This window comes from Aotus nancymaae, unplaced genomic scaffold, assembly GCF_030222135.1.
Source record: "Aotus nancymaae isolate 86718 unplaced genomic scaffold, 86718_ANA_hifiasm-v0.15.2.pri h1tg000079l, whole genome shotgun sequence".
NCBI lineage: Eukaryota > Metazoa > Chordata > Mammalia > Primates > Aotidae > Aotus > Aotus nancymaae.
The window spans coordinates 11,436,807-11,462,966 of record NW_026988494.1 but is presented as its reverse complement, the minus strand read 5'-3'; the positions used below and the strand labels follow the sequence as shown (position 1 = coordinate 11,462,966).

Sequence of the window (26,160 nt, the reverse complement as noted above, 5' to 3'; positions counted from 1 at the left end):
TCACTGCAGCATTTCAGGCCAAAGGGTCATGATTAAATTCTTGAACTCTTTTTCAGAATATCAGTTTAAAATGTTGTTTTCCATTTCTGGAAGGAAAAGTATCCACTGTACTTTGCAATTCACACTGGCCCCGAGTACCTTTTGAGAAGCCACCTTTCTTTGAGGAGAATAAATCTGTGCTGCTAGCTCTTAGGTGGAAAGAAAAGCCTAGAAGAAATAGACTCTGCCACAGATCCTAGTTGGGCTTCACTTTTCTCTCCTGCATAGAATAATATCTCATAGGAAATGGCAGTGATGGATGTAAGAGCGCTTTAAAAATTAAATTATCAGGCCGAAATTTAAGTACGTGCAGAAAGACCTAGGGTTAGGTTTTCTTTTTTAAAAAAGGACATTCTTCAAAATTCATAGTAATAGTCATCAACTGGTTTGTAATGCAAAGCCCCAGGGTCTTGTCCACATGCTCACATAAGTAAACTTTTCATGATGCCCCTTTCGAGATGCCTAAACAAATGTTCAGAAGAAAAAGATAGGACCTCTAGCGGGTGTATTTCAAGCACCTTCCTTTAAAACACGTTACAAGTGCTGAGCTGTCGGCTGCATAGTGTAGTTGAGATACTTGTTATACTGATGATGTGATAGTCACTTCGTTTGCTAGACCTGCCTCTTCCAAATGCCTTCTTAGCCTGTGGGATTCAAGGGCCAGGAAATAATGAAACTACAGTATTGTTTGAAATTTTGCCCTGTGATTTGGAAGTTCTCTCTAGACTGACAGACTTTTTATAGACTTTCATCTTTGCCTTGTTGATTTTTTTTGAACAGTTGATTTTAAATACATATGGTAATATGGTTGCAGAAATGCAACTTAAACAGTTTATGAACTCTTTTCTACCTACCTCCTCCCCTTGTACTGGACTATATTTTATGCAGGGATCTTGTAAGTGATCCCATATATACTCCAGCATTATTCTTAAAGTGTTCATATACCTGTGACATTTATAGATCTTACAGCTCCTTTGGTCAAGAAGTAAGTAGGAGCTTCTTTTTGAGACGGAGTCTCCCTCTGTCTCCAGGCTGGAGTGCAGTGGCATGATCTCGGCTGACTACCTCTGCCTCCTGGGTTCAAGCGATTCTCCTGCCTCAGCCTCCTGAGTACCTGGGATTACAGGCGCCTGCCACCATGCTCGGCTAATTTTTTGTATTTCTAGTAGAGACAGGGTTTCATCATGTTACCAGGATGGTCTCGATCTCCTGACCTCATGATCTACCTGCCTCGGCCTCTCAAAATGCTGGGATTACAGGCATGAGCCACTGTGCCCGGCCAGAGCTTCTTTTTCTACTCAGGGCAAGAAGACTTGTAGACTCAATGGATTTTATGAGAACAATGACATTGTCTTAAATATAAAGTTTGGCTGGCCAGGTACAGTGGCTATTCCTGTAATCTCAGCACTTTGGGAGACCGAGGTGGGTGTATCACCTGAGGTCAGGAGTTTGAGACCAGCCTGACCAACACGGAGAAACCCCGTCTCTACTAAAAAAAAATACAAAATTAGCCGAGTGTGGTGGTGCATGCCTGTAGTACCAGCTACTTGGGAGGCTGAGGCAAGAGAATTGCTTCAACCTGGGAGGCGGAGGTTGCAGTGAGCTGAGATCGCACCATTGCACTCCAGCCTGGGCGACAAGAGCAAGACTCTGTTGGCAATGACTGAAAGTTACAAGAATGGGATTATAGGTATTTTGGATTTAGATTGCTAACCAGCATTTTTACACTCACACTCTAAGGGATTCATGTATCTGTTCCCTTGGAGAAATGACTTTGGCATTATCTTGCAATTCCAATGATAAGGCCAAGATCATGAGAGTTATACTCAATAGTAATACTGGAGGAGTGATTCACTTTGTCTTGAAGCATATGCAGGGGGTATTGTTAACTGTGATTCACTACCAGGATACCTTTTGTGAAATGTTCTTTCTATTGCTTGCCTTTCTACAGCTTCTGAAAAATATTCCAAATTGCCATTTTTCTTTGGAATTAAAAATGACTCCTTCTGTAAACACAGCAACTAATTATGAGCATCAAGTCATAGTTATATAATGAAAAATAGATTTCCACACTGTCATCCGCAGTATGCACTTTGTTGTAAAACAGCCCGTCAGATGCCTGAGCCATGTAAAGCAGCCCACCTTGAAGCGTATTTTAACATCACGATTTCTGATCTGTTAAAAGGGAAGCATGTAGTCGGGCACAGTGATTCACACCTGTAATCCCAGCACTTTGGGAGGCCAAGGTGGGAGGATCACTTGAGCCTCCAGGAGTTGGAGACCATCCTGGGCAACATGGCAAGACTCCATTTCTATAAAAAAATTTTTTAAAATTAGCCAGGCATGATGGCACATATCGGTAGTCCCAGCACTTGGGAGGCTGAGGCGGGAGGATCCCTTGAGACCAGGAGGTCCAGGCTCCACTGAGCCATGATAGCACCATTGCATTCCAACCTGAGTGACCCTGTCTCAACAAAAAAAAAAGAGAGAGAGAGGGAGGGAGGGAGGAAGGGAGGAAGGGATGGAAGTAGCATGTAGTTTTTTTAAAGCAATTGCACAGATTCCAAGAAAATATATTTAAGAATTGGAACTATTTTTATTTGCAAGAGTCTTACTTGGAAAATTGTTTCTTTTCCCCTTCTCCCTCTTCTCTTCTTTATTTTTGCTCTGTTTTTACTTTGAATACAGTGGGGCCCAGGTCCCCTCTTGCTATGCTTTTATCTGGGCTCCTGCAGCCCCACGCAGAGAAGCTCTTGAACCTTTGATAGGCCAGCCTTGTGCTCCTCCCTCTTCAGAGCAGGGTGCAAGTTGCCCAGGAGATAAGAGAGACATTCCTGTGGAGCCCAGTCTGGGAGGGTCCTTAGGGGGATGGGAAAGGCCCAGGCTTCTGGACGGATGGGTTAGGAAACCAGCATTTCAGCCTCTGTTTGAGGAATCCCTTAGGATATAAATTGCTTTCATTTATTACTATCATTAATATTTATGTTAGAAAGGAACACAGATGGCCAGGTGCAGTGGCTCATGCCTGTAATCCTAGCACTTTGGGAGGCGGAGGTGGGTGGATGGCCTTAGCTTAGGGGGTCGAGACCAGCCTGGGCAACAGAGCAAAACCCCGTCTCTACTAAAAATACAAAAAATTAGCTGGGTGTGGTGGCGTACGCCTGTCGTCCCAGCTACTCTGGAGACTGAGGCACGAGAATCACTTAAACCTGGGAGGCAGAGGTTGTGGTGGTGAGCCAAGATCGTGCCATGGCACTCCAGCCTGGGCAATAGAGCAAGACTTTGTCTCCAGAAAAAAATACAAAGAAAGGAACACAGAAGTTACTGGGTTTGAGAGCCACCATGTTTTACTCATGTGAAGTCAGACAAGATCTGTGATTTCCCCAAGCCCCATTTCCTCCTCTGTAAAATGTGAGTAAATCATATCTGTACCATAGGGTTGTTGGGAGGATGAAGATGAAGTCATACATAGGAAATGCCTAGCATAGTGCCTGACCCACAGTAGGCTTCAGTTTGTGTATCTGGAACTGTGATTTCATATCAGTACTATCTCTGTTTAGTAAACAAGGTCCCAGCAGAGTACATTCTTTGGGGGTCATCCTCCCGGACAAATGAAAACCACAGAAGCTCTAGGGTATAAACTCTGGCCTTTAGGTTTGTAATGCCATTAGCTGGGTGTTACCAACATAAAAAGGTAACATTGACCTTTATAGAACTGGCCTCCTGGGTCTTTTTCCTTTGACTCAAATCTAGAGTTTGCAAAGCTAAACCCTCCCCCGGCCCCATAGGCCTCTGTGCCTAGTAAATTTGGTTATAAACACCACTCAACCATTAAAGCTCAAATGAAGTCAAGTGAGTATTTGATTACAGATTTGATGAATGGAACCCAGACCTAAGGCTAACTGTAACCATTTCAGGTTCTTTAAATCTTGAAAACATTTGAGAACTAAAACACTGTGGATGTAAGTCATTTAAGTAATTGATACCCGTAATAGAGGGACCTTACATTCTCTCATTTTAAAGTGTGCAGGCTTTTTCTTAGTTATTTGTTTTCTTTTCCTCCCTATCAACAGAGAGAATTTTTCTGAACATAGGCGCTCTGTGCTATCTTTGTTTACTCTATAAACAGGCTACCACATAAGCTATGAAGTCAAAGTCAGGCTTATCAGGCAGGGGAAAATACTCTCTGTTCTGTTGCATCAACATTGTTAGGCAAACTGCAAGAACAGGATCAGGAAGATAAAGCCTTGAGGGGGTCTCATGGCTCCCAGGAATTCATGCGAATGAAATGCTCTTATCTGATGAAAATGTAAGAATTCCAATTTGTAGGAAAAACTGGAAAACTGGTGATAGTAGATAGCAAACAGACACATTACAGGTTCATCTGAGGAAGACTTAAGTGATGATCATCCTGGAGATGTCTGGAAAATTGGAGCCTGGAGGGCTGTTATTCATATTTGCACATACCATTTAGTTCATCATATTTAAAGAGTATTTTTCAACTATTGTATTATTTCCCCATGAGGTTTTGGTGTTTTTGTGTTTTATTTTGAACAAAACTTAATTTCCCTAATTTTAAATTGATATTGCTGTTTGGCAGAGGTATTGGTATCAAAATTACAATAGGATGCCTGTTGCAAAGAAGATCTGACCTGAGTGCTTAATTTTTACCATTTTGGATCCCTGAAGTTACAGTATGCAAATTCTTTAGATGATCTCTTGTCCTATTACTGTGACTATAGCACACATTATTTTATCCTAGCTGTTTTAAATATCAGATATTCAAGAGGGCTCCAATTTCCTTTCTCTGCAAGGACTCTACAATTTTAAACAGGCTGTCCAAGATTATGATTGATTGGAGATAACTAAAACTAATTTTTTTAAATTCGAGTTTTGATTTGAGATTCAAGACACTATTTATCCTGTTGCTCTTTCTATTTCTATGAAAGGAGACATCACAAACTTTTCTTTTTTTTTTGAGATGGAGTCTGGCTCTGTTGTTCAGACTGAAGATCAGTGGCATGATCTCAGCTCACTGCAGCCTCCACCTCCCGGGTTCAAGCCATTCTCCTGCCTTGGCCTCCCAAGTAGCTGAGACTACAGGTGCCCACCACCATGCCCAGCTAATTTTTGTATTTTTAGTAGAGATGGGGTTTTGCCATGTTGGCCAGGTTGGTCTCAAACTCCTGCCTGCCTTGGCCTCCCAAAGTGCTGGTATTACAGATGTGAGCTGCTGCGCCCAGCTACAAACTTCTTTTTTGGCACCATGTGTGGTGGTCCATAATGGCTCAACCTCAGAATTACTGGAAGAATGATTTTTCTCAGTGAGAACAACTTATTGAGAGTTGAAGAATCAGAGAGACTTGACAGTATCATAGCTGTGTGGCATTTTACACTGAAATATAAAAATTAAAGTGAAAAACTTAAGAAATATGAAGATATTTTTAAACAACTCACTTTTTAAAGAAGTTCCTAATACTCTTCTAGGTATTAGACATTACTGAGTTCCAAGAAACTCTTTAAATAGATTAAATGTTTACAAACAGGTATTTGTCCACTCATTCGTGAGTGGTTGCCTGTCTTTGTTAACGTGAATTTCTTTGCTCTATAGGCGTCTAAATACTTTAAACAAATGCGCGGTGATGAAGCTAGAAATTAGTCCTCATCGGAAACGAGTGAGTATACAAATTGGGTAATAGAATGAGAGGGAAAGGGGTGAACAAAAAAGTGAATGATGTGTTTTGTAATAGGCTTTGCTTCTCAAACTCTTAGTTTCTGGTTCCGCAAGCATCTACATCTTGAATGGTATCATCTAGACTGATAGCCTTATGTACTTGAAGCCAAGAGATGCAACTAGCCCATTACATTATTTTATATGTTGTTTTGGAGCTGATCACATCATCGATTATTTTGCGTATTAACTCAATGCCTGCTACGTAATAAAGGGATCATGCTTAAGGAATCCCAGTGGATTTTTCCATTGCTCATTAGAGGAAACAAACTGAAGTTTATTTCTGCTCTTCTGTCTTCCCAAATATGACAATAACGGTGCTTCAGAGCTGTAGAAAGTGAAGGCCGATTTGTGAGATATTGAAGAATAATAAGAGATTTGGAGGGAGGAAAGGAATTGGAGGAGGAAGAGGAGAAGGCAGGAAATCCTACACATTTTAGTCAAATGGTACAGAACTGAATTGGATGGTATTTTCTTCTGTGTGTGAGTTGTGAAGACTTTTTATGTGATCTTAGGAGAGGAGGTAGGTGTAGTACTGGGAGTTAAGTGTCACAAATTAGAGTAAACAGAAATAAGTCTGGTCAAAGAACATATTTCTGACTTCCGGGTACAAATTTTAATTATGCCAGAGTCCCTGAACTGAAAAACATTGCCTTCTTTGGGAATTGAAGCTTTTAAACAAACGAACTGGAACCTCAGCGCCCACTGAGCTGTGTAGAAGAGCCCTACGAGCCAGCGCGCCATGCTTGCCACTCACTGTCCTGTGAAAGTTGGTCATAGGATATTTTCCACACCAGTGGAAAAGATATATATCATACTTAATTGTACCCTTTGATATCCTGCCGAAAAGGCCCAGATGCAATAGTCCATGTGACAGCATATCCCTGAATCCTGTACATAAATCGGGAATTATCAGCAAAGATGTTCCTTAGTGTTTATGAAAACCGCAAGCTGTCAGGGCTGGGTATTTGTGAAGCCTTGTTAAATTGGCTGGAGCGTGTCTGATGTTGAAACTCCACAGGACAGCTGTGGCCTGAACACTAGCTCTTATGTCTTATGGGGGAGGGGAAGAAAAGGTACTGGTAAGAGGCTCCGAAGCACTGTTAGTAGACTGAAGCTGAGTAATGACCCACCTTGATTCATGGCCCCTTTAGTCCAGTAGGAGATCTTATAAATTTTTAGTGTCTGGAGACTTAAGTTGCCACTCTTCTTAGTGTTTGAAAACTACCTTTTTAATTGCGAGAGGGAAGATAAACATTCCAGCAAAAGACAGCACAACTGAAAGCGGTCCAGAGGCGGTCTGCTCATTGCTGACTTCAGTTCAGAATATTTTGCATGCCTAGAATTTTCACCATCTCAGAAGTTTTTTCTGTGAGCAATTAAAGAACAGCCTATAGATCCCAGAGTTTCCATAAAATAACTCTTATTAAACTTTCAACATTTGGTCAGGCAGTCTCCTGTTAAATTCTTTAAATATGTCTCTGTTATTAAAAAAAAAATTGCTGGGCACTGTGGCTCATGCCTATAATCCCAACACTTTGGGAGGCCCGGGTGGGAGGATTGTTTGAGGCCAGGAGTTTGAGACCAGCCTAGGCAACGTAGTAAGACCTCCTCTTTACAAAAAATTTAAAAAAGGAAAAGAATATGTAAGTGGGGGTTGGGCACTGTAGCTCACTGGGAGGCACAGGTGGGAGGATAACTTGAGGTCAGGAGTTCAGAACCAGCCTGGGCAACACAGCAAGACCCCATCTCTACCAAAAAAAAAAAAAAAACTGGATGTGTATGTTGGCACCTGCCTGTAGTCCCAGCTACTAGGTAGGCTGAGGTGGGAGGATCAATTGAGCCCAGGAATTTGAGGCTGCAGTAAGCTGTGATCATGACACTGCACTCCAGCCTGGTCAACAGAGTGAGACCCTATTTCTTAAATTAATTAATTAATTAAATTAAAATAAAGTACAAGTGGGGAATTGACACTAGTAGCATATTATAAGCAGCCTCCTGGCTGCCTGGCCTGCCCTAACCTCATGCCCTGCACCCTGCTGGCTGCCAGCCTAGTGTTTGAATGGCTTCTTTCTGTCTTTGCAGAGTGATGATTCAGACGAGGATGAGCCTTGTGCCATCAGTGGCAAATGGACTTTCCAAAGGGACAGCAAGAGGTGGTCCCGGCTTGAAGAGTTTGATGTCTTTTCTCCAAAGCAGGACCCAGTCCCTGGGTCCCCAGACGACTCCCACCCAAAGGACACAGCAAGCCCCGGAGGCACGCTGATGGACCTCAGCGAGCGCCAGGAGGTGTCTTCCGTCCGCAGCCTCAGCAGCACTGGCAGCCTCCCCAGCCACGCGCCCCCCAGCGAGGACACTGCCACCCCCCGGACTAACTCCGTCATCAGCGTTTGCTCCTCCAGCAACTTGGCAGGCAATGACGACTCTTTCGGCAGCCTGCCGTCTCCCAAGGAACTGTCCAGCTTCAGCTTCAGCATGAAAGGCCATGAAAAAAATGCCAAGTCCAAGACGCGCAGTCTGTTGAAACGGATGGAGAGCTTGAAGCTCAAGAGCTCCCATCACAGCAAGCACAAAGCGCCTTCGAAGCTGGGGCTGATCATCAGCGGGCCCATCCTGCAAGAGGGGGTGGATGAGGAGAAGCTGAAGCAGCTCAACTGCGTGGAGATCTCCGCCCTCAACGGCAACCGCATCAATGTCCCGATGGTACGAAAGAGGAGCGTTTCCAACTCCACGCAGACCAGCAGCAGCAGCAGCCAGTCGGAGACCAGCAGCGCCGTCAGCACGCCCAGCCCTGTTACCAGGACCCGGAGCCTCAGTGCCTGCAACAAGCGGGTGGGCATGTACTTGGAGGGCTTCGATCCTTTCAATCAGTCAACATTTAACAACGTGATGGAGCAGAACTTTAAGAACCGCGAGAGCTACCCAGAGGACACGGTGTTCTACATCCCAGAAGATCACAAGCCTGGCACTTTCCCCAAGGCCCTCACCAATGGCAGTTTCTCCTCGTCGGGGAATAACGGCTCTGTGAACTGGAGGACGGGAAGCTTCCATGGCCCTGGCCACATCAGCCTCAGGAGGGAAAACAGCAGCGACAGCCCCAAGGAACTGAAGAGGCGCAATTCTTCCAGCTCCATGAGCAGCCGCCTGAGCATCTACGACAATGTGCCGGGCTCCATCCTCTACTCCAGTTCAGGGGACCTGGCAGATCTGGAGAACGAGGACATCTTCCCCGAGCTGGACGACATCCTCTACCACGTGAAGGGGATGCAGCGGATAGTCAATCAATGGTCAGAGAAATTTTCTGATGAGGGAGACTCGGACTCAGCCCTGGACTCGATCTCTCCCTGCCCATCCTCTCCAAAACAGATACACTTGGATGTAGACAACGACCGAACTACACCCAGTGACCTGGACAGCACAGGCAACTCCCTGAATGAACCGGAAGAGCCCTCCGACATCCCAGAAAGAAGGGATTCTGGGGTTGGGGCGTCCCTAACCAGGTCCAACAGGTAAGAACTTCTCTCCTCCCTCCAGGTTTGGGGCACTGGGGGTCAGAAAGAGATTGCCTCTGCCTGTTCTGTGGGAGGACATGGGATTGAGTCTGGCATTCTTAGCCATGCTCATTCCTAAGGAAGGTGTCAAAGCACCAAAATTCAAAAAATGGATATGATTGAATGAGTATGAAGTTCTGGTTGGGGAAGATGAAAAAAGTTCTGGACTGGGAGGCCGCAGTGGACAAATCATGAGGTCAGGAGTTTGAGATGAGCCTGGCCAATATGGTGAAACCCCGGCTCTACTAAAAATACAAAAAATTAGCTGGGTGTAGTGGTGGGCACCAGTAATCCCAGCTACTTGGGAGGCTGAGGCAGGAGAATCGCTTGAGCCTGGGAGGCAGAGGTTACAGTGAGCCAAGATCATGCCACTGCCCTCCAGCCCTCATGACAGAGCAAGACTCCATCTCAAAAAAAAAAAAAAAGTTCTGGAGATGGTCACACAATGAGAATCAACCTAGTACCACTGAACTGTACACTTAAAAATGGTGAAATTGGTGCACTTTATATTGTGTATATTTTACCGTAATGGGGATAAAAGCATGGAATAGAAATCAAGTCCTCTCAGTTCCTAAGACAAGATGCCAGCAAGCAACCCATTGCTAATGTTGCCTCTACCTATTCAAAAGCCTTTGGGCCAGGCGCAGTGGCTCACACTTGTAATCCAATACTTTGGGAGGCTGAGGTGGGAGGATCACTTGAGGACAAGAGTTTGAGACCAGACTGAACAACATAGAGAGATGCCATCTCTACAAAAAATTTAAAAATGAGCCAGACATGGTAGCACAGGCCTGTAGTCCTGGCTACTCAGGAGGCTGAGGCAGGAAGATCACTTGAGCCCAGGAGTTAGAGGCTGCAGTGAGCTATGATGGCACCACTGCACTCGAGCCTGGGCAAGAGAGCAAGATCCTGTTTCAGAAAAAATAAAATAAATAAAATCAAATAAAAAGCCTTCACATTGACTTTCCTCTCCTCTTCTCTCGTAGGCACCGACTGAGATGGCACAGTTTCCAGAGCTCACATCGGCCAAGCCTCAACTCTGTATCACTACAGATAAACTGCCAGTCTGTGGCCCAGATGAACCTGCTGCAGAAATACTCACTCCTAAAGCTAACAGCCCTGCTGGAGAAATACACACCTTCTAACAAGCATGGTTTTAGCTGGTAAGAGTTTAAATAATCAGTCAGCTGTTGTTGAAAATGATATTTTTGGTCAGCTCCTTGAGTTTGTTCCCATATTAAGAAAATGACACTTCTCTCCTTTATTAATATATTTCAATATTTCATCTGTCATCCTATGGCAATCATTCTCTGTCTTTTTTTTCTTTTTCTGAGACAGGGTCTTGCTCCGTCACCTAGGCTGGAGTGCAGTGCAGTGGTACGATCTCGGCTCACTGCAGCCTTGACCTCCTGGGCTTAAGTGATTCTCCTGCCTCAGGCTCCAGAGTAGCTGGACTCATGAGTAGGTAGGAGTACAGTTGCTCCCCACCACACCCAGCTAGGTGTATTTTTTTCCCTTTTTGTAGAGATGGGGTTTCACCATGTTGACCAGACTGGTCTTGAACTCTTGGGCTCAAGGGATCCACCCACCTCGGCCTCCCAAATTGCTGAAATTACAGGCGTGAGCCACCACGCCAGCCACTCTACATTCTTGAGGCCACATTTGATAATGCTGAAGCCAGTGGAGACTTAGGAAATTATCAGTGTGGGTTAGTTGATTGAGTTTTCAACTCTCTGATACCAGTCGATGGGAGTAAGAATACATTACTCTTGCATCACATGGTACAGGCACCTCCTTCCCAATGTTAGAAATAAAACACCTCCTTCCGAATGTTAGAAATAGGTAAATATATGCACAGTATCAGATCATATTTTTGGACGGAAGGAAAGAAAAACATTAAGATTTAGTGAGACCATCTTTGAAATTCTTGATTTACAGTACCTGGCCATATAACCCTATTCATGCCTGTTTTTAGAAATCATTTTGGGGCAGGCACGGTGGCTCATGCCTATAATCCCAGCACTTTGGGAGACTGAGGCAGGTGGATCACATGAGGCCAGGAGTTTGAAACCAGCCTGGCCAACATGGCGAAACCCCATCTCTGCTAAAAGTACAAAAACTATTAGGGCATGGTGGTACGCACCTGTAATCCCAGCTACTGGGGAAGGTGAGGCATGAGAGTCCCTTGAACCCAGGAGGTAGAGGCTGCAGTGAGCCCGAGATGAGACTATTCCACTCCATCCTGAGTGACAGAGTGAGACCCTGTTTCAAAAAAAAAAAAAAAAAGAATCATTTTGGATGTGAATATTTGTAGCATCATTAAAAAAATCTACCTGTGGTGAAGAATTCAGGTTATATTTTTTTCTAGCAAAGACCCTCAAACAGTGAATAATTATTTTAAGGAATTCACTACTCTTAACATATTTTAGACTCAAATGTAGAGATTAAATGCATTGTACGAATTGTTGATAATTACTTTGAACAACATAGCTCCTTAGTATGTAGAATGTGAGGGTAGGCTGGAAGGCTAGATGGGGTCATGGATATCACCTAATCTGGGTACATCTTAATTTTTCTACTATCAGTGCAAGGCAGAGAAATGTTTCTAGATTGACATCTCAGTGCATTTTTCAGTGTCAGCTGGGAATCCTTAAATTCTTTTCAGTAATCTGAGTGTTTATTATCCAGTTGCACATCTACTGCATTTGATAAAAATGGAGAAGCCGCCCATTTCATTAGCAGCGCTCCGTAGCAAGCCCAAGTTGCCTGAGAAGTCAGCAAAGCAAGGAAACTGTGCTTTCTGTTTCCAGCTCCTCCTCTTCTTAGGACTCGTAGTGGATTTAACTTCAGCATCAAAGCACCTCCTGTTCAAAGGCTGTTATTATGTGAGCCTTGCTAAATACAGAAGTTGTTTGTTCTGAATGACAGAAATAAGTATTGACCGGTTTATCCTCACATGCTTCAGATTCTCGGTGGGGATCGTAATGTGTTCTTTTCACATTCCGCCGCCGGGCTGTTCTCCCCTGACAAAGCGAGTATTATACACACTTATAGGCGTGATACCATATACTTAACTGTATGGAAATACAAACTTAACTCTGCTCTTTCGTTTTACCTTTCCTGGAGCTATAAACAGTAACATGTCATGGCTGCTGGTGAGCATTCAGAACTCAAAGCGGTCTCTCTTCTCTAGAGTTCCTCTGTGCTTAGAGTAATGTTTTCCCTGCTGGCTATTTAAAACTGCATATTTTAGATTCTCATCTCTGAGTTGCCCACCCCCCCAACCCACCAAACCCTCAAGAATCTGAAAGTCCGTAATACTTCTTGGGTTCTAGTCAGCGTTTCCAGTGACTCAAAACCAACTGTAAAAGCCTCACATTGTGGGATCTGTGAAGCCGGGAGGAATCCTACACAAGGTTCTTTTCCTGTTTGGCCTTGCCCTTTCGGATCCCATTAAGAGAGGTCATTTGGAGAGCTGGAATTTCTGCTTGACAGCCTGAAATGCATAACATGGGTTTCCTGCTGTTGCGTATACTGCTGGGGTGGACCTGGTTTCAGGACACTGGGGAGGCTGGGGTCCTGGGGTTGACTCACAAAACCCCCATTGTTCCTTTTCCATCTTCCTTTAGAAACCTAAAGATGTTATGTTCTCCGGGGTCATCAGCAGGAGAATTTATTTTGACTTCAGGTCATTCACTGTTGAGCCCTGGAGTTGGCTCTCAGTGTATCAGGCTCTCACTGCTGTTTTCCCGTCATGTATTACCTGCACCTTTTGACCCTAAATGCTTTGGATCTCATCAAGAAGTCAGAAGTGATTCTTACCCTTTTTTTTCAAGACAAAAGGACCTTGTTTTTCACACTCTATCAGAAGCACATAATTAGGATATTGTATGTTGTTTTCTGCTTGTTCCTTCCTATACCACCGTTCTATAAGGAGATCCATCAGCTTCCTTAAGACCGTAGACCCCAATTCTCCAGGTTCAAGGTGGAAGGACACTCCCACCTGAGGAAATGAGACTGGACCTGACAAGCCCAGCTCTTAGAAAATCTAGAACAACACTGTCCAGGAGAACTGTCTGCATGATAGGAATGTTCTTTATATGCATAGGCCAAAACAGTAGGTACTGGCCACAAAAGTCTAAGGAGCACCTGAAGTGTGGCCAGTACCACTGGGGAACTGAATTTGTCATTTTGTTTAATTTACATTTAAATAACCGCCATATTAGCACAGATCTGGAGCCCCCAGGGTTTACCTACAGAAGTGGACAAGTGTAGAAAGACGAGCGAACATCTTCCCCACCCAACACCGCCATCTCTGTGTTCTTTAACAGGGCCATGCCCAAGTTCATGAAAAGGATCAAGGTTCCAGACTACAAGGACCGGAGTGTGTTTGGGGTCCCTCTGACGGTCAATGTGCAGCGCACAGGACAACCGCTGCCTCAGAGCATCCAGCAGGCCATGCGCTACCTCCGGAACCATTGTTTGGATCAGGTGAGAGCGCTGCCTGCGGGTTCGTGTACTCAGGGGAGCTCTGATTGCATGCAGCTTTTTCTAGTTGTGTGGTGTAAACACTGCTTCCATGTTAATGTACCCAACACAAAGTGTTGTTCTTCCAAAAGGTTGGGCTCTTCAGAAAATCGGGGGTCAAGTCCCGGATTCAGGCTCTGCGCCAGATGAATGAGGGTCCCATAGACTGTGTCAACTACGAAGGACAGTCTGCTTATGACGTGGCAGACATGTTGAAGCAGTATTTTCGAGATCTTCCTGAGCCACTAATGACAAACAAACTCTCGGAAACCTTTCTACAGATCTACCAATGTGAGTGTCCTTTGATCTTAAGTTTGCTGGCATTGGGGAAAAATGGGACCAATGGAAGCTTTCCTTGATAGCATTCTTTTTTTTTTTTTTTTTTTTTTTGAGATGGAGTCTCACTCTGTCACCCAGGCTGGAGTGTGGTAGCATGACCGCAGCTCACTGCAACCTCCACCTCCCAGGTTCAAGCAATTCTCCCACCTCAGCCTCCCAGCTACCCTCCTGTAGCTGGGACTACAGAAGTGTGCCACCACACCCAGCTAATTTTTGTATTTTTAGTAGAGGTGGGGTTTCACCATGTTTGCCAGGCTGGTCTCAAACTCCTGACCTCAAGTGATCCTCCCACCTTGGCCTCCCAAAGTGCTAGGATTACAGGGGTGAGCCACTGTGCCCAGCCTTGATGGTGTTCTTTTGACAAGAGGACCTGTATGGTGACCTCTTGAAAACCCATGTCATCATTTTCTTCCTTGCCCCCTTGTTTGTAGAACAGGTTTCTGGTTAGTTATTGAATGATGCAGTGGCCAGGCACGGTGGCTCACGCCTGTAATCCCAGCACTTTGGGATACCAAGGCTGGTGGATCACAAGGTCAGGAGTTTGAGACTGCCTGACCAACATGTGAAACCCCATCTCCTACTAAAAATGCAAAAATTGGCCGGGTGTGGTGGCACTCACCTGTAATCCCAACTACTTGGGAGGCTGACGCAGGAAAATCGCTTGAACCTGGGAGGTGGAGGTTGCAGTGAGCTGAGATTGCGCCACTGCACTCCAGCCTGGGTGACAGAGCGAGACTCCATCAGAAAAAAAAAAAATGAATGATGTGAAAATAAATTTCCCAGTCTCTAATGACTAATGCAATTGTACATTTTTACCTGCAGACCCAAGTTAGGCTTTGATTAGTTTCTAGAACAGTGTTATCTAAGATGCTCAGGTAAATATCAGGTACCAAGATCTCTTTCTGTCTCTACTTTGTCTACAGAAAGTTTAGTTGCTTCATGTCCCTCTTGCAGGCTGTTGGTTTTAAAATTTCACAAGTGTCTGTGTGTTTTATCTTGCTGTAAAATGAATAAATAATCTTTTTCTGTTATTCATCCCAGTCTCTGCCAGAAATACTTGGGAAAACAATACCCATGCCCTTCTCACTTTTATGTAAAGCTTAAAGAAAACAGTTGTCTAAATTAATGATCAAGATCAGGATTATAGCTTTTACAGCCTTGTGTTTTTCTTGGCTCAGTGTGGTATTACAGCAATGTAATTTAAAAGCAGCCTCTCTTAGCGCGCAAATTGTCTCTAGAACTGGCACAGTGGACTGTATGAGAAATGGAGCTGGTCTGGATTATTTCATTAGTTGTTTCATTCTTTCATATTTTATAAAAACACAGGTCACATTTTCCTCGCCAAGGTATTTGTTATGTGTTGTAACCATGGAGCTGTTTAATCAATTTGTCCTATGGAGCTACATTTGAGTGACTTGATTTTTCCACCACATGTTCTTTAAAAGAGTTGTCTATTCAAGGAGACCTGATGATGGGCTTCAGCATTTTCTACAAGTAGATTGTGTATAGGTTTATTTTCATTTTTATATATTTTGCATATTCATATGCATTTTTATAACAGCCTCTCAAGCATGCTTTTTAAAACTTAAGAAATTACTCATTCAAGTTATTAACATGTATTAATTGAACTGAATATTTTTGGTTCAATTCAGTTCAGAACTGAATATTTTAGCAGCTTACTTTTCCCATTTCAAGAATGAGCAAATTAGTTAAACTCATGAAAATCTCCAGAGATACTGAACATTTTGTAGTCAAGGCTGAGAGATCACTGTTCTTACCTTCTTACGCATTTCTCAGATAAGATTTTTCATCGACACTAAACAAAAGTATAAGTGTAGAGTGTTTTCCATTACCGAGATTGGTAAATTAGGGAATTTTTTTTCATGCTTAGAAAAGAAAAATCTGTTCTGTAAACTAAAAGAACAGGCATCCTCTGGAGCCGGACTCTTGAGGTGGATTTAAGAGTGTTTAGGTATTGTGGGTGTTGAAAAATTTTTTCTGACTCCTCCACAAGGCAGGAAATACTTGAGGGTAGTGACGCCGGTGGCAATTCATAATTTTTACCGTATTAACCTCTAGTACACTTTCTACAAGTGCTTGTTCAGTACTGGGCTGAGGTATTTGATGCTGATATTTGCCTTGGGACATTCCCTTGCAATGTCCATGAGAATTCACCAAGCTGATGGGGAAAGTGCTGGTGTCGTGCAGATGTGCCCAAGGACCAGCGCCTGCAGGCCATCAAGGCTGCCATCATGCTGCTGCCTGATGAGAACCGGGAGGTTCTGCAGACCCTGCTTTATTTCTTGAGCGATGTCACAGCAGCCGTGAAAGAAAACCAGATGACCCCAACCAACCTGGCTGTGTGCTTGGCGCCTTCCCTCTTCCATCTCAACACCCTGAAGAGGGAGAATTCCTCTCCCAGGTACGGGTTGCATGGGAGGTGCGTGCACAGATAGGGCAGCCTGTATTCCTCCTAGGATACTCAGTAGCTGTAGTTTTGTGGGACTCTTCCTGAAACAAGCAAGAAAGTTAGACTGCTGTATTAGTCCATTCTCACATTGCCAATAAAGACGTACCTGAGACTGGTCTATTGGAGTGCATGACAAAATAGTCTCACTGGACTTAACCTCCACAGACTAAATCCATCCAACTGATACTTTTCCTGAGCTCTAAAGAAACTTGGAAAGTATTTCTTAGCTACAGGCTTGGGGCCTAGTTATGCTAGTGAAGGTTAGGTTGCTTCTGAAAGTTATACAATGTTTAAATGTATGTTTAAATAGTTCTTTCTGAGACAGAATCTAGCTCTGTTACCCAGACTGTACTGCAGTAGCATGATCTCAGCTAACTGCAACCTCTGCCTCCCGATTCAAGGCATTCTGCTGCCTCCGCTTCCCAAGTAGCTGGGACTACAGGCATGTGCCACCACGCCTGGCTAATTTTTGTATTTTTAGTGGAGATGGAGTTTCACCATGTTGGACAGGCTGGTCAAACTCCTGACCTTGTGATCCACCCACCTTGGTCTCCCAAAGTTCTGGGATTACAGGCATGAACCACCACGCCCAGCCATATTTACAGAGTTCTTAAAAGTTGACTGGGACATTCCAGCACACAAGGGGATACAGAACTAGAGATGAGTAGAAGTGAGAGATCAAATAAGATGAAGACAAAACCTCAAGGAAACAATGGACTTAGCCCTCACCTGTAGGGTAGCGGGGTGCTGTGTATTCAGGCAGGTAAAGACGGTGACACCCTTTACTCCAACTCCTATGGACTCCTTTCCCACACTCCTCAGAAGAAGCTGCTCCCCTACATGCAAACACAGGCCTTATGAGCTGTCCTATTCTGAATAGAAACCTATTTAACAAAATGGCTTTTATCACCTGGATTTCATCAAGAGCATATCTCTTTAATGTTTTTTGTGTGTTGTTGACAAAACTCTGAGATACTCTGGTGACCAAAGTAAAAACGCTGTTAATCCACTTAACAATAAGCAGGGTTCAGTGAAATGTGTGGTTTTTTTTTTTTCTCTCTCCTTTGGGTTTCCTTGAATAATACCTTGACGAAAAATATATAAATAGTTGAACTGTTCCCCTCTTGTATTCCTTCTACCTAGGGTAATGCAAAGAAAACAAAGTTTGGGCAAACCAGATCAGAAAGATTTGAATGAAAACCTAGCTGCCACTCAGGGGCTGGCCCATATGATTGCCGAGTGCAAGAAACTTTTCCAGGTAAGGAATTGAGAAGGTTAGTCCCTTAATTTTTATTTATTTATTCATTTTTTGAGTTGGAATCTCACTCTGTCACCCAAGCGGATGTGCAGTGGCGTGATCTCAGCTCACTGCAACCTCTGACTCGCAGGCTCAAGCAATTCTCCTATCTAAGCCTCCTGAGTAGCTGGGATTACAGGTGCTTGCCACCACACCCAGCTAATCTTTTGTATTTTTAGTAGAGATGGGGTTTCACCATGATGGTCAGGCTGGTCTCGATCTCCTGACCTCATGATCGGCCTGCCTCAGCCTCCCAAAGTGCTGAGATTATAGGTGTGAGCCACCACACCTGACCGTTTGGCCCCTTTATTAAGGATAATGTGAATAGGTCCAAAGTCTTAGTCTTGATAACTTGTTCATGTCTTACCTGAAGATCTTTTCCACAGCTGGAGATGGTATAAATAGCCTGAGAATATCTTATTTACGTTTATTATAATGTATCAGATAGAGTTAATCATGTTTAATGAAATGGTCCCTTTACTTAAAAAGCAAAAGTGTCTGGGCTCAGTGGCTCGTGCCTGTAATTCTAACACTTTGGGAGGCCAAGGTGGATGGATCACTTGAGCTCAGGAGTTCGCGACCAACCAGGGCAACATGGTGAGACTGCATCTCTACAAAAATACTTTAAAAATTAGCTGGGTGTGGTGGTGTGCACCTGTAGTCTCAGCTACTTGGGAGGCTGAGGTGGGAGGATCACCTGAGCTCAGGGAGGTGGAGGTTGCAGTCAGCTAAAATTCTGCCACTGCACTCCAGCCTGGGTAACAGAATGAGACCTGTGTCAACAAGAAAGATTGTCTGGATTGTCTGGAATTAAACTTCTGTATCTGAGAAACCTGCTTTGGTCAATGTAATTCACTTCCCCGACTCTAACTCACCAAAGAAGAAGACTTTACATGGGAGTAAGATTTCAGATACATTTATGGAGGTGATCTGTTCATATCCTCATGATATCACATGAGGTCAGCATGATAACCTCTGGTGGGAAGATGCCTGCACTGCTTTAAGGACAGGCCCGTGTTTCTGCCCAGCCTTTTCCACTGATGGGCATTGAGATTGAGTACAGGTGGACTCACCTCCTTTCTTTTCCTCATGTTCCTCACAGGTTCCTGAGGAAATGAGCCGATGTCGTAATTCCTATACTGAACAAGAGCTGAAGCCCCTCACTCTGGAAGCACTCGGGCACCTGGGTAATGATGACTCAGCTGACTACCAACACTTCCTCCAGGACTGTGTGGATGGCCTGTTTAAAGAAGTCAAAGAGAAGTTTAAAGGCTGGGTCAGCTACTCCACTTCGGAGCAGGCTGAGCTGTCCTATAAGAAGGTAAGGCTTCATCCTGCTGTCAGCTGGTTGAGTCCAGGAACTGAGACTTGGGTCCATCAGAGATAACACTCTTTTGCCAACTAATCTCTCTGGGGATCTGTAGCCCACACCCTCCTTTGTAGAGCTAGGCACAGGGTAAGTCAGATTCCCCTGGTGAGAGTGGAAACCTGGCAAAGGCAGGGTAATTTCTATCTTGTGTAACACTTGGGAGAGGATTTCTACTGTTTCTAAAGAAGTCCTTTGGCTCTACAGAACTAAACTAGACTTCCCTAGACTGTTTTGCTAATGGCACTGAGCTTTGGGACAGCCTATGACATGCTTCAGTTTTTCCATAATTTTGTCAGAATCCCTTTGTACACTTCTCTGTTCTTAGTTACTGTTCTCTTGGCCTTTTAAGGGCAGGAATCTCTTAGGGGGAAATTAATTCCAGTTAGGTAAACCTCTTGAGGGCAGAGGCATCTTATAAGGCTCAGCAGAATAAGTCCATAGGAGGTATATGTTGATGTCATCTCTACCATCTTGAAAATAAATAAACAATGGGAGTAGGCTGGATGGCCTTGCAGCCTTTGGAAATGAGTGCAAATGAATGATATTCCTTTTTTTTTTTTGAGACAGAGTCTCACTCTGTCACCAGTGGTGTGATCTCAGCTCACTGCAACCTCTGCCTCCTGGGTTCAAGCTATTCTCCTGCCTCAGCCTCCTGAGTAGCTGGGACTACAGGTGCCCACCACCACACCTGGCTAATTTTTGTATTTTTAATAGAGATGGGGTTTCACCATATTGGCCAGGCTGGTCTCGAACTCCTGACCTTGTGATCTGCCTGCTTCAACCTCCCAAAGTGCCGGATTACAGGCGTGAGCCACTGCACCCAGTCAATGACTGATATTTCTTTATTGCATTCACCCTGCTATAGGTCCCAGAAAAAAAAAAAAAAAAGTCATACATTTTTTGTTTGTTTTTGAGATGGAGTTTTATTCTTCTTACCCCAGCTGGAGTGCAGTGGCATGATCTTGGCTCACCGCAAACCCTGCCTCCTGGGTTCAAGCAATTCTCCTGTCTCAGCCTCCCGAGTAGCTGGACTTACAGGTCCCTGCCACCATGCCTGGATAATTTTTGTATTTTTAGTAGAGACAGGTTTCACCATGTTGTCCAGGCTGGTCTCGAACTCCTGACCTCAGGTGATCTGCCCACCTTGGCCTCTCAAAGTGCTGGGATTACAGGCATGAACCACTGCACCCAGCCCAATGTCATAGTTTTGATCAGAGTTGACAACAGCTTTTGTTCACTTTCTGGCTTGCTCTTAAATATACTTGGGGACAGCAGCCTATTTAAGTCATAGATTTATTAGCCCCTAATATTGATTTATATGTTGATTACATAGTATTGTTTATATGATTTATAAAATCAATTAACATTGATTATATGTAACTAAAATTGTTAGTCCAACTAACAATTTGACTTCAAAGAGTAAGCGCGTATGGATTGTCTTGGCATTGAAATACGCATCTTCTTTCCAGGTGAGCGAAGGACCCCCTCTGAGGCTTTGGAGATCAACCATTGAAGTCCCTGCTGTGCCTGAGGAAATCTTAAAGCGCCTACTTAAAGAACAGCACCTCTGGGATGTAGACCTGTTGGATTCAAAAGTGATTGAAATCCTGGACAGCCAAACTGAAATTTACCAGTATGTCCAAAACAGTATGGCACCTCATCCTGCTCGGGACTATGTTGTTTTAAGGTGAGCGCTTCCAGATTGTTTTTTGTGACAAGGATGACTCCACATCTGAACCAATCTTATATGCCACTGATCTTACAAGATGGTATCATTATTTAAAGTAGAGGCATGGCAGCTCACACCTGTAAATCCCAGCATGTTGGGAGGCCAAGGCGGGAGGATCACTTGAGGCCAGGAGTTCAAGACCAGCTTGGGCAATATAGCAAGACCCTATATCTACAAATTTTTTATTTTTTTAAATAGCCAGATGTCTGCTGGGCATGGTGGCTCATGCCTGTAATCCCAGCACTTTGGGAGGTCATGGCAGGCAGATCACGAGGTCAGGAGATCGAGACCACCATGGCTAACATGGTGAAACCCCATCTCTACTAAAAATACAAAAAATTAGCCAGATGTGGTGGCATTCACCTGTAGTCTCAGCTACTCAGGAGGCTGAACCAGGAGAATTGCTTGAACCCAGGAGGCAGAGGTTACAGTGAGCCAGGATCACACCACTGCATACAGCCTGAGTGAAGAGCAAGACTCTGTCTTAAAAAAACAAAAGCCACATGTCATGGTATATGCCTGTAGTCCTAGCTACTCAGGAGGCTGAGGCAGGAGTATCTTTTGAGCCAGGAGTTTGAGGCTGCAGTGAGCTGTGGGCATGCCACTGTATTGTGACCTGGGCCACAGACCAAAATCTTGTGTCTAAATAAACAAAACAAAACATATGCTTCCAGAAAAGTAGTGAATAACCTTCAAATACAGAAAACAGATCTGTGTTTGTTCTAGCAGTGTGTTCCTCACTGAGAATGGTTTGAACCCTTTAGTAAATGAGCTCAGAAAGAGAGTCGCCTTCCAATGAATATGCTCATTGGTAGCAGATTTTTGCCCGTTTTAGGATAGATTTTCTTGTCAGAAACAGCTAGTGAATGAATAAGCCAGGAAATAACATTTGAGTCCCAAGGGAGATGTGGTTAAGGCTGATTTATGTGTAATTCATAAATTCTCTGGAGATATTACTGAAAGAAGAATTCCAAAAATCTGTGAGGGAATGTCACATTGGAAGTCCAGACCTTTTCAAACAGCCAGTGCTGCTTCAGGTGTCTGTGTTCCAAGACATTTGTGAAACAGAAGAATGGTTTTAAGCTACACTTCAAATTGGCTGTTTTTTCAAAGAGGACATAAAGCCTCTGTAACAGCGGCTCTGTACAGAGTTCCTCATTCAGGAGTCCCTGTACAGGAGTGTCTTTGTGCATGTAATGCTGCTCTAACAAAATATCACAGACTGCGCGATTTATGATGAACAGATATTTATGTGGTTCATGGTTCTAAAAGCTGGGAAGTCCAAGATCAAGGAGCTGCATCTAGTTGTTTGTTTGATTGATTGATTGATTGATTGGGGGACATGGTTTCACTCTGTCACCGGGCTAGACTTGAGTGGCACGCTCATGGCTTAATGAAGCCTTCAGCAATCCTCCCACCTTAGCCTCCCAGGTAGCTGGGACTACAGGCACGTGCCATCACTATTGCTTTTGGTAGAGACGTGGTTTCACCATGTTGTCCAGGCTAGTCTCAAACTCCTGGGCTCAAGCAATTCTCCTACCTGAACCTCCCAAAGTGCCAGGATTATAGGCATGAGCCACCATGCCCAGCCCGGTGAGGGTCTTCTTGCTGTGTCATCCCATAGTGGAAGGGCAAAGAGAGGGTAAGGGAGAGCAAAAGAGCAAATGTACAGCCTCAAGCCATTTTTATTTATATATTTATTTTGAGATGCAGGCCTCACTCTGTTGCCTAAGTTTGAGTACAGTGGCATGATTACAGCTTACGCAATCCTACCACCTCAGCCCCCTGAGTAGCTGGGACTACAGGGGCACACCACCACGCCCGGCTAATTTTTTTATTTTTAGTAGAGATGAGATCTCACTATGTTGCCCAGGCTGGTCTCAAACTTCTGAGCTCAAGCGGTCCTCCCTTCCCGGCTTCCATAAGTGCTGGGATTACAGGCGTGAACCATTGAACCCAGCCTCAAGCTCGTTTATAATTGGCATTAATCCAGCTCCCATTATGCCCCACCTCCCAACACAGTTGTATTGGGGATTCAGTTTCTAGTACATGCTTTTGGGGAACACATGTATACCATAGAAAGTAGTTTAGAGGATACCATTTACCTAGGCCTGGATCACACAGCCTCACGCCTCAGCCCGTTGCAAAGAGTGAAGAGTGAAGCATGATTTTAAATTTGGCTTCTATGAAAGTCTTTCATTTCCCCCTCTGGTTTTGTCTCTACAGGACCTGGAGGACTAATTTACCCAAAGGAGCCTGTGCCCTTTTACTAACCTCTGTGGATCACGATCGGGCACCTGTGGTGGGTGTGAGAGTCAACGTGCTCTTGTCCAGGTATTTGATTGAACCCTGTGGGCCAGGAAAATCCAAACTCACCTACATGTGCAGAGCTGACTTAAGGTATGTTCTGATTCTGATTTTTTTACATGGTGAGGGTCATGAAGGAAATTCAGACTTTTTGTTTAATGCAAAAAATGGCTTAAATGAGCACATCATTGTTTCTTGGTGACTTCATGAAGAGTGGTGTTTATAGAGTAGCGTTTCATGTTTGTTGGTCTTTCAGCTACCGCTTCCTAATTTGGATCCCTTAGAAAATGTGGTTCTAAAGCAATGCAAATATGGTAGCTCTGCCATGAATTCAAAGCCACAGGAAATGATAGATTTTATGCATTTGAACTAGCAAACAGATGTTTCTCATTTTATTTCAGTGCTTTCTAACTTAAATAATACATCTGCTTTTCTTTTCTCTGATAGAGGCCACATGCCAGAGTGGTACACAAAATCATTTGGACATTTGTGTGCCGCCGAAGTTGTAAAGATCCGGGACTCCTTCAGTAACCAGAACACTGAAACCAAAGACACCAAGTCTAGGTGATCACTGAAGCAAAGCAACTGCTTCCACCACCAGGGTGTTTGTTTCTAGAACCTTGCCAGTCCTTGAAGAATGGGTTCTGTGTCTAATCCTGAAACAAAGAAAACTACAAGCTGGAGTGTAGGAATTGACTATAGCAATTTGATACATTTTAAAAGCTGCTTCCTGTTTGTTGAGGGTCTGTATTCATAGACCTTGACTGGAATATGTAAGACTGTGCAAAAAAAAAAAAAAAGTATTTGTATTCTTATTTCAGATTGCTTCTGAGAAGCAAAACTCTTTAAATACGTTATGGAAGATGATGAAGATACTTCATTCTCTTGTGATATCGGTGTATGCGTACCTGTGTCGCTTTATTTGCAGTGTGTTGAGGGACTGGTGTATCCACTGGAATAGTTGGTACTCTTTGACGTGTTTTCTCACCAAGATGAGCAAAGAAAGGTTTGCACAGAGGAGTGTGAATGTGTTTGTTGCTGGTTGAATGGCAATAGATGTCTAAGATGGATTCAGTGTCTGGCACACTGAGACATCTCTAAGAAGGAGATTGATGCGTCAGGTTCAGTTTAACCTGTAATATCTGACTACCCATGGATCCACCCAGAAAGGGGGACCAACACTCTTGTCGATTTATGGGGTTTCTTTTTCAAGTTATTAAGCGTATTTCTTCTCCACCAACGTCTTCTGTACTTTGATTGTAATAGATTGACTCTGACACCCATTTCAAATGCAGTTTATTTTTAGACCTGATTGCAAATAGTGATGTAGTTGTAACCAGTATGGATTAGTTCAGGGATGAACTGCTCCCTTCAGCCTTACTGGCTCTGATGCACAGGGTTTTGTTTTTTGTTTTGTTTTGAAGTGGAGACGTAAAAACTGAATACGATAACACTTACTCTTAAATCAAGCATCGAAACTTTTTCCCTGTTAGAATTCTTTGCATTTTTGTGTTTGTAACAGAAACGCTTTAAGACACTATGTATGGGAATATAGGAAACTATGTGTGTCCCAAGGAAATCCCTGTAAATTTAACCCACCTACAAAAGGCTTTTTTCCTCCCCTTCGTTGTTAACGGCATTCCTGAAAGCTGCAGGTGTTTATTAATTGGATTTGTTCTTATCAGCAAATAGGTTTTCTGATTTTATTACTTTTTGTCTTATTTTATTTTTTTTTATATTTCTTTTATTTTTTCCTTTAGAATGTCCTTGCAATATGTTTAAGTGGTAATGAAAAATAGTAATCATAGTAAAAAAACAACAAGAAAACCAACCCAAACCAGTGCAGTTTTTTAGAAGGGTGGTCTTTATTCAGGTTTTACTGTAATGGTAAGGATTGACTCAAGAAGACAGTATTAGTAAATTTATTTTGTATGGATCAAAACTGAATAATGTATGAATGAGAGTTGTAAGAAGGATTTTTATTTTGTTATAACATAATTTAGTTACCATTTTCAGTGTTATTTCAAACGTTCTTTGAAGAATTTGGGGGCAGGGTGTCAGATTAGTTTTAAAATTTGAGTATTTTGGATATCAGTGTTCCTCATGAAGGATATACTTGTATATTCAGTTTTGATGGCTTCCAGATTTGTAAGATTGTATGTTGTATATACCATTCTATTAAGAAACATGTCCACATGTCCACTGTGCTTTCAAACATAGATAAAGCATGATAAAGATTATTATTTAAGATATACTTGTATTTATACCTCAGATATTCTTTTGGGTTTTGTACCTCAAGGCTTTTTTTCCCCTTATTGTAAATACACTTTACGTGAATACAGTCTAAGTGAAAAAAAAATAAAGGAAGAGGTGTATAAGTTGCTCTATATCTGTACAGAATATAATCAATAAGTGCACTATTAAATGTTTTAAGTAAGGGAAAAGTCTGAGCTGCCTTCCTTGATTTTGCATCTCACTTCCATCCTTAAAACCTCAGATTGCAAAGCATAGCATTTTAGCATCAACTATAATCAAAAGAGCGATTTGCTGAAGGAAAAAAATCAGACTGCAAATCATTCCAAGGCCAAACTGCAACTGAGCCACCCACTCCCAAACAGGAAACCCTGGTGAAGGTTCAGGAAGCATGGAGATTGTCTCCAAACAAAGGTCCAGTTAGGAAACGATGCTGAGAAGATGACAAGAATGTGCAACAGCAGAAAGATACTCACAAGCAGAGTCAGGGTCACCGATGAATGTCACAAAAGGTCTCTTTCCCATTGTTTGGCTTCCGTGTAGAAAGG

The 26,160-nt window shown here is 43.4% G+C and overlaps 1 protein-coding gene across 6 annotated transcripts in view; it reads left to right on the top strand.

Moving 5' to 3' along the window:
* The window catches only part of DLC1 (DLC1 Rho GTPase activating protein), a 422,870-nt gene extending 397,077 nt beyond the window's left edge, over window positions 1-25,793 (top strand). For all 6 annotated transcript variants that reach the window (XM_064368818.1, XM_064368819.1, XM_021673878.2 and 3 more), the window contains 11 exons: window positions 5,651-5,714; window positions 7,856-9,279; window positions 10,308-10,484; window positions 13,653-13,812; window positions 13,941-14,139; window positions 16,396-16,609; window positions 17,801-17,915; window positions 19,057-19,275; window positions 20,793-21,010; window positions 23,279-23,452; window positions 23,807-25,793. In XM_064368818.1, the coding sequence (XP_064224888.1) occupies window positions 5,651-5,714; window positions 7,856-9,279; window positions 10,308-10,484; window positions 13,653-13,812; window positions 13,941-14,139; window positions 16,396-16,609; window positions 17,801-17,915; window positions 19,057-19,275; window positions 20,793-21,010; window positions 23,279-23,452; window positions 23,807-23,927 (3,085 nt within the window). In that variant the 3' untranslated portion in view covers window positions 23,928-25,793. The remainder of the gene's footprint in view (window positions 1-5,650; window positions 5,715-7,855; window positions 9,280-10,307; window positions 10,485-13,652; window positions 13,813-13,940; window positions 14,140-16,395; window positions 16,610-17,800; window positions 17,916-19,056; window positions 19,276-20,792; window positions 21,011-23,278; window positions 23,453-23,806) is intronic.
* The last annotated feature ends 367 nt before the right edge of the window (window positions 25,794-26,160 follow it).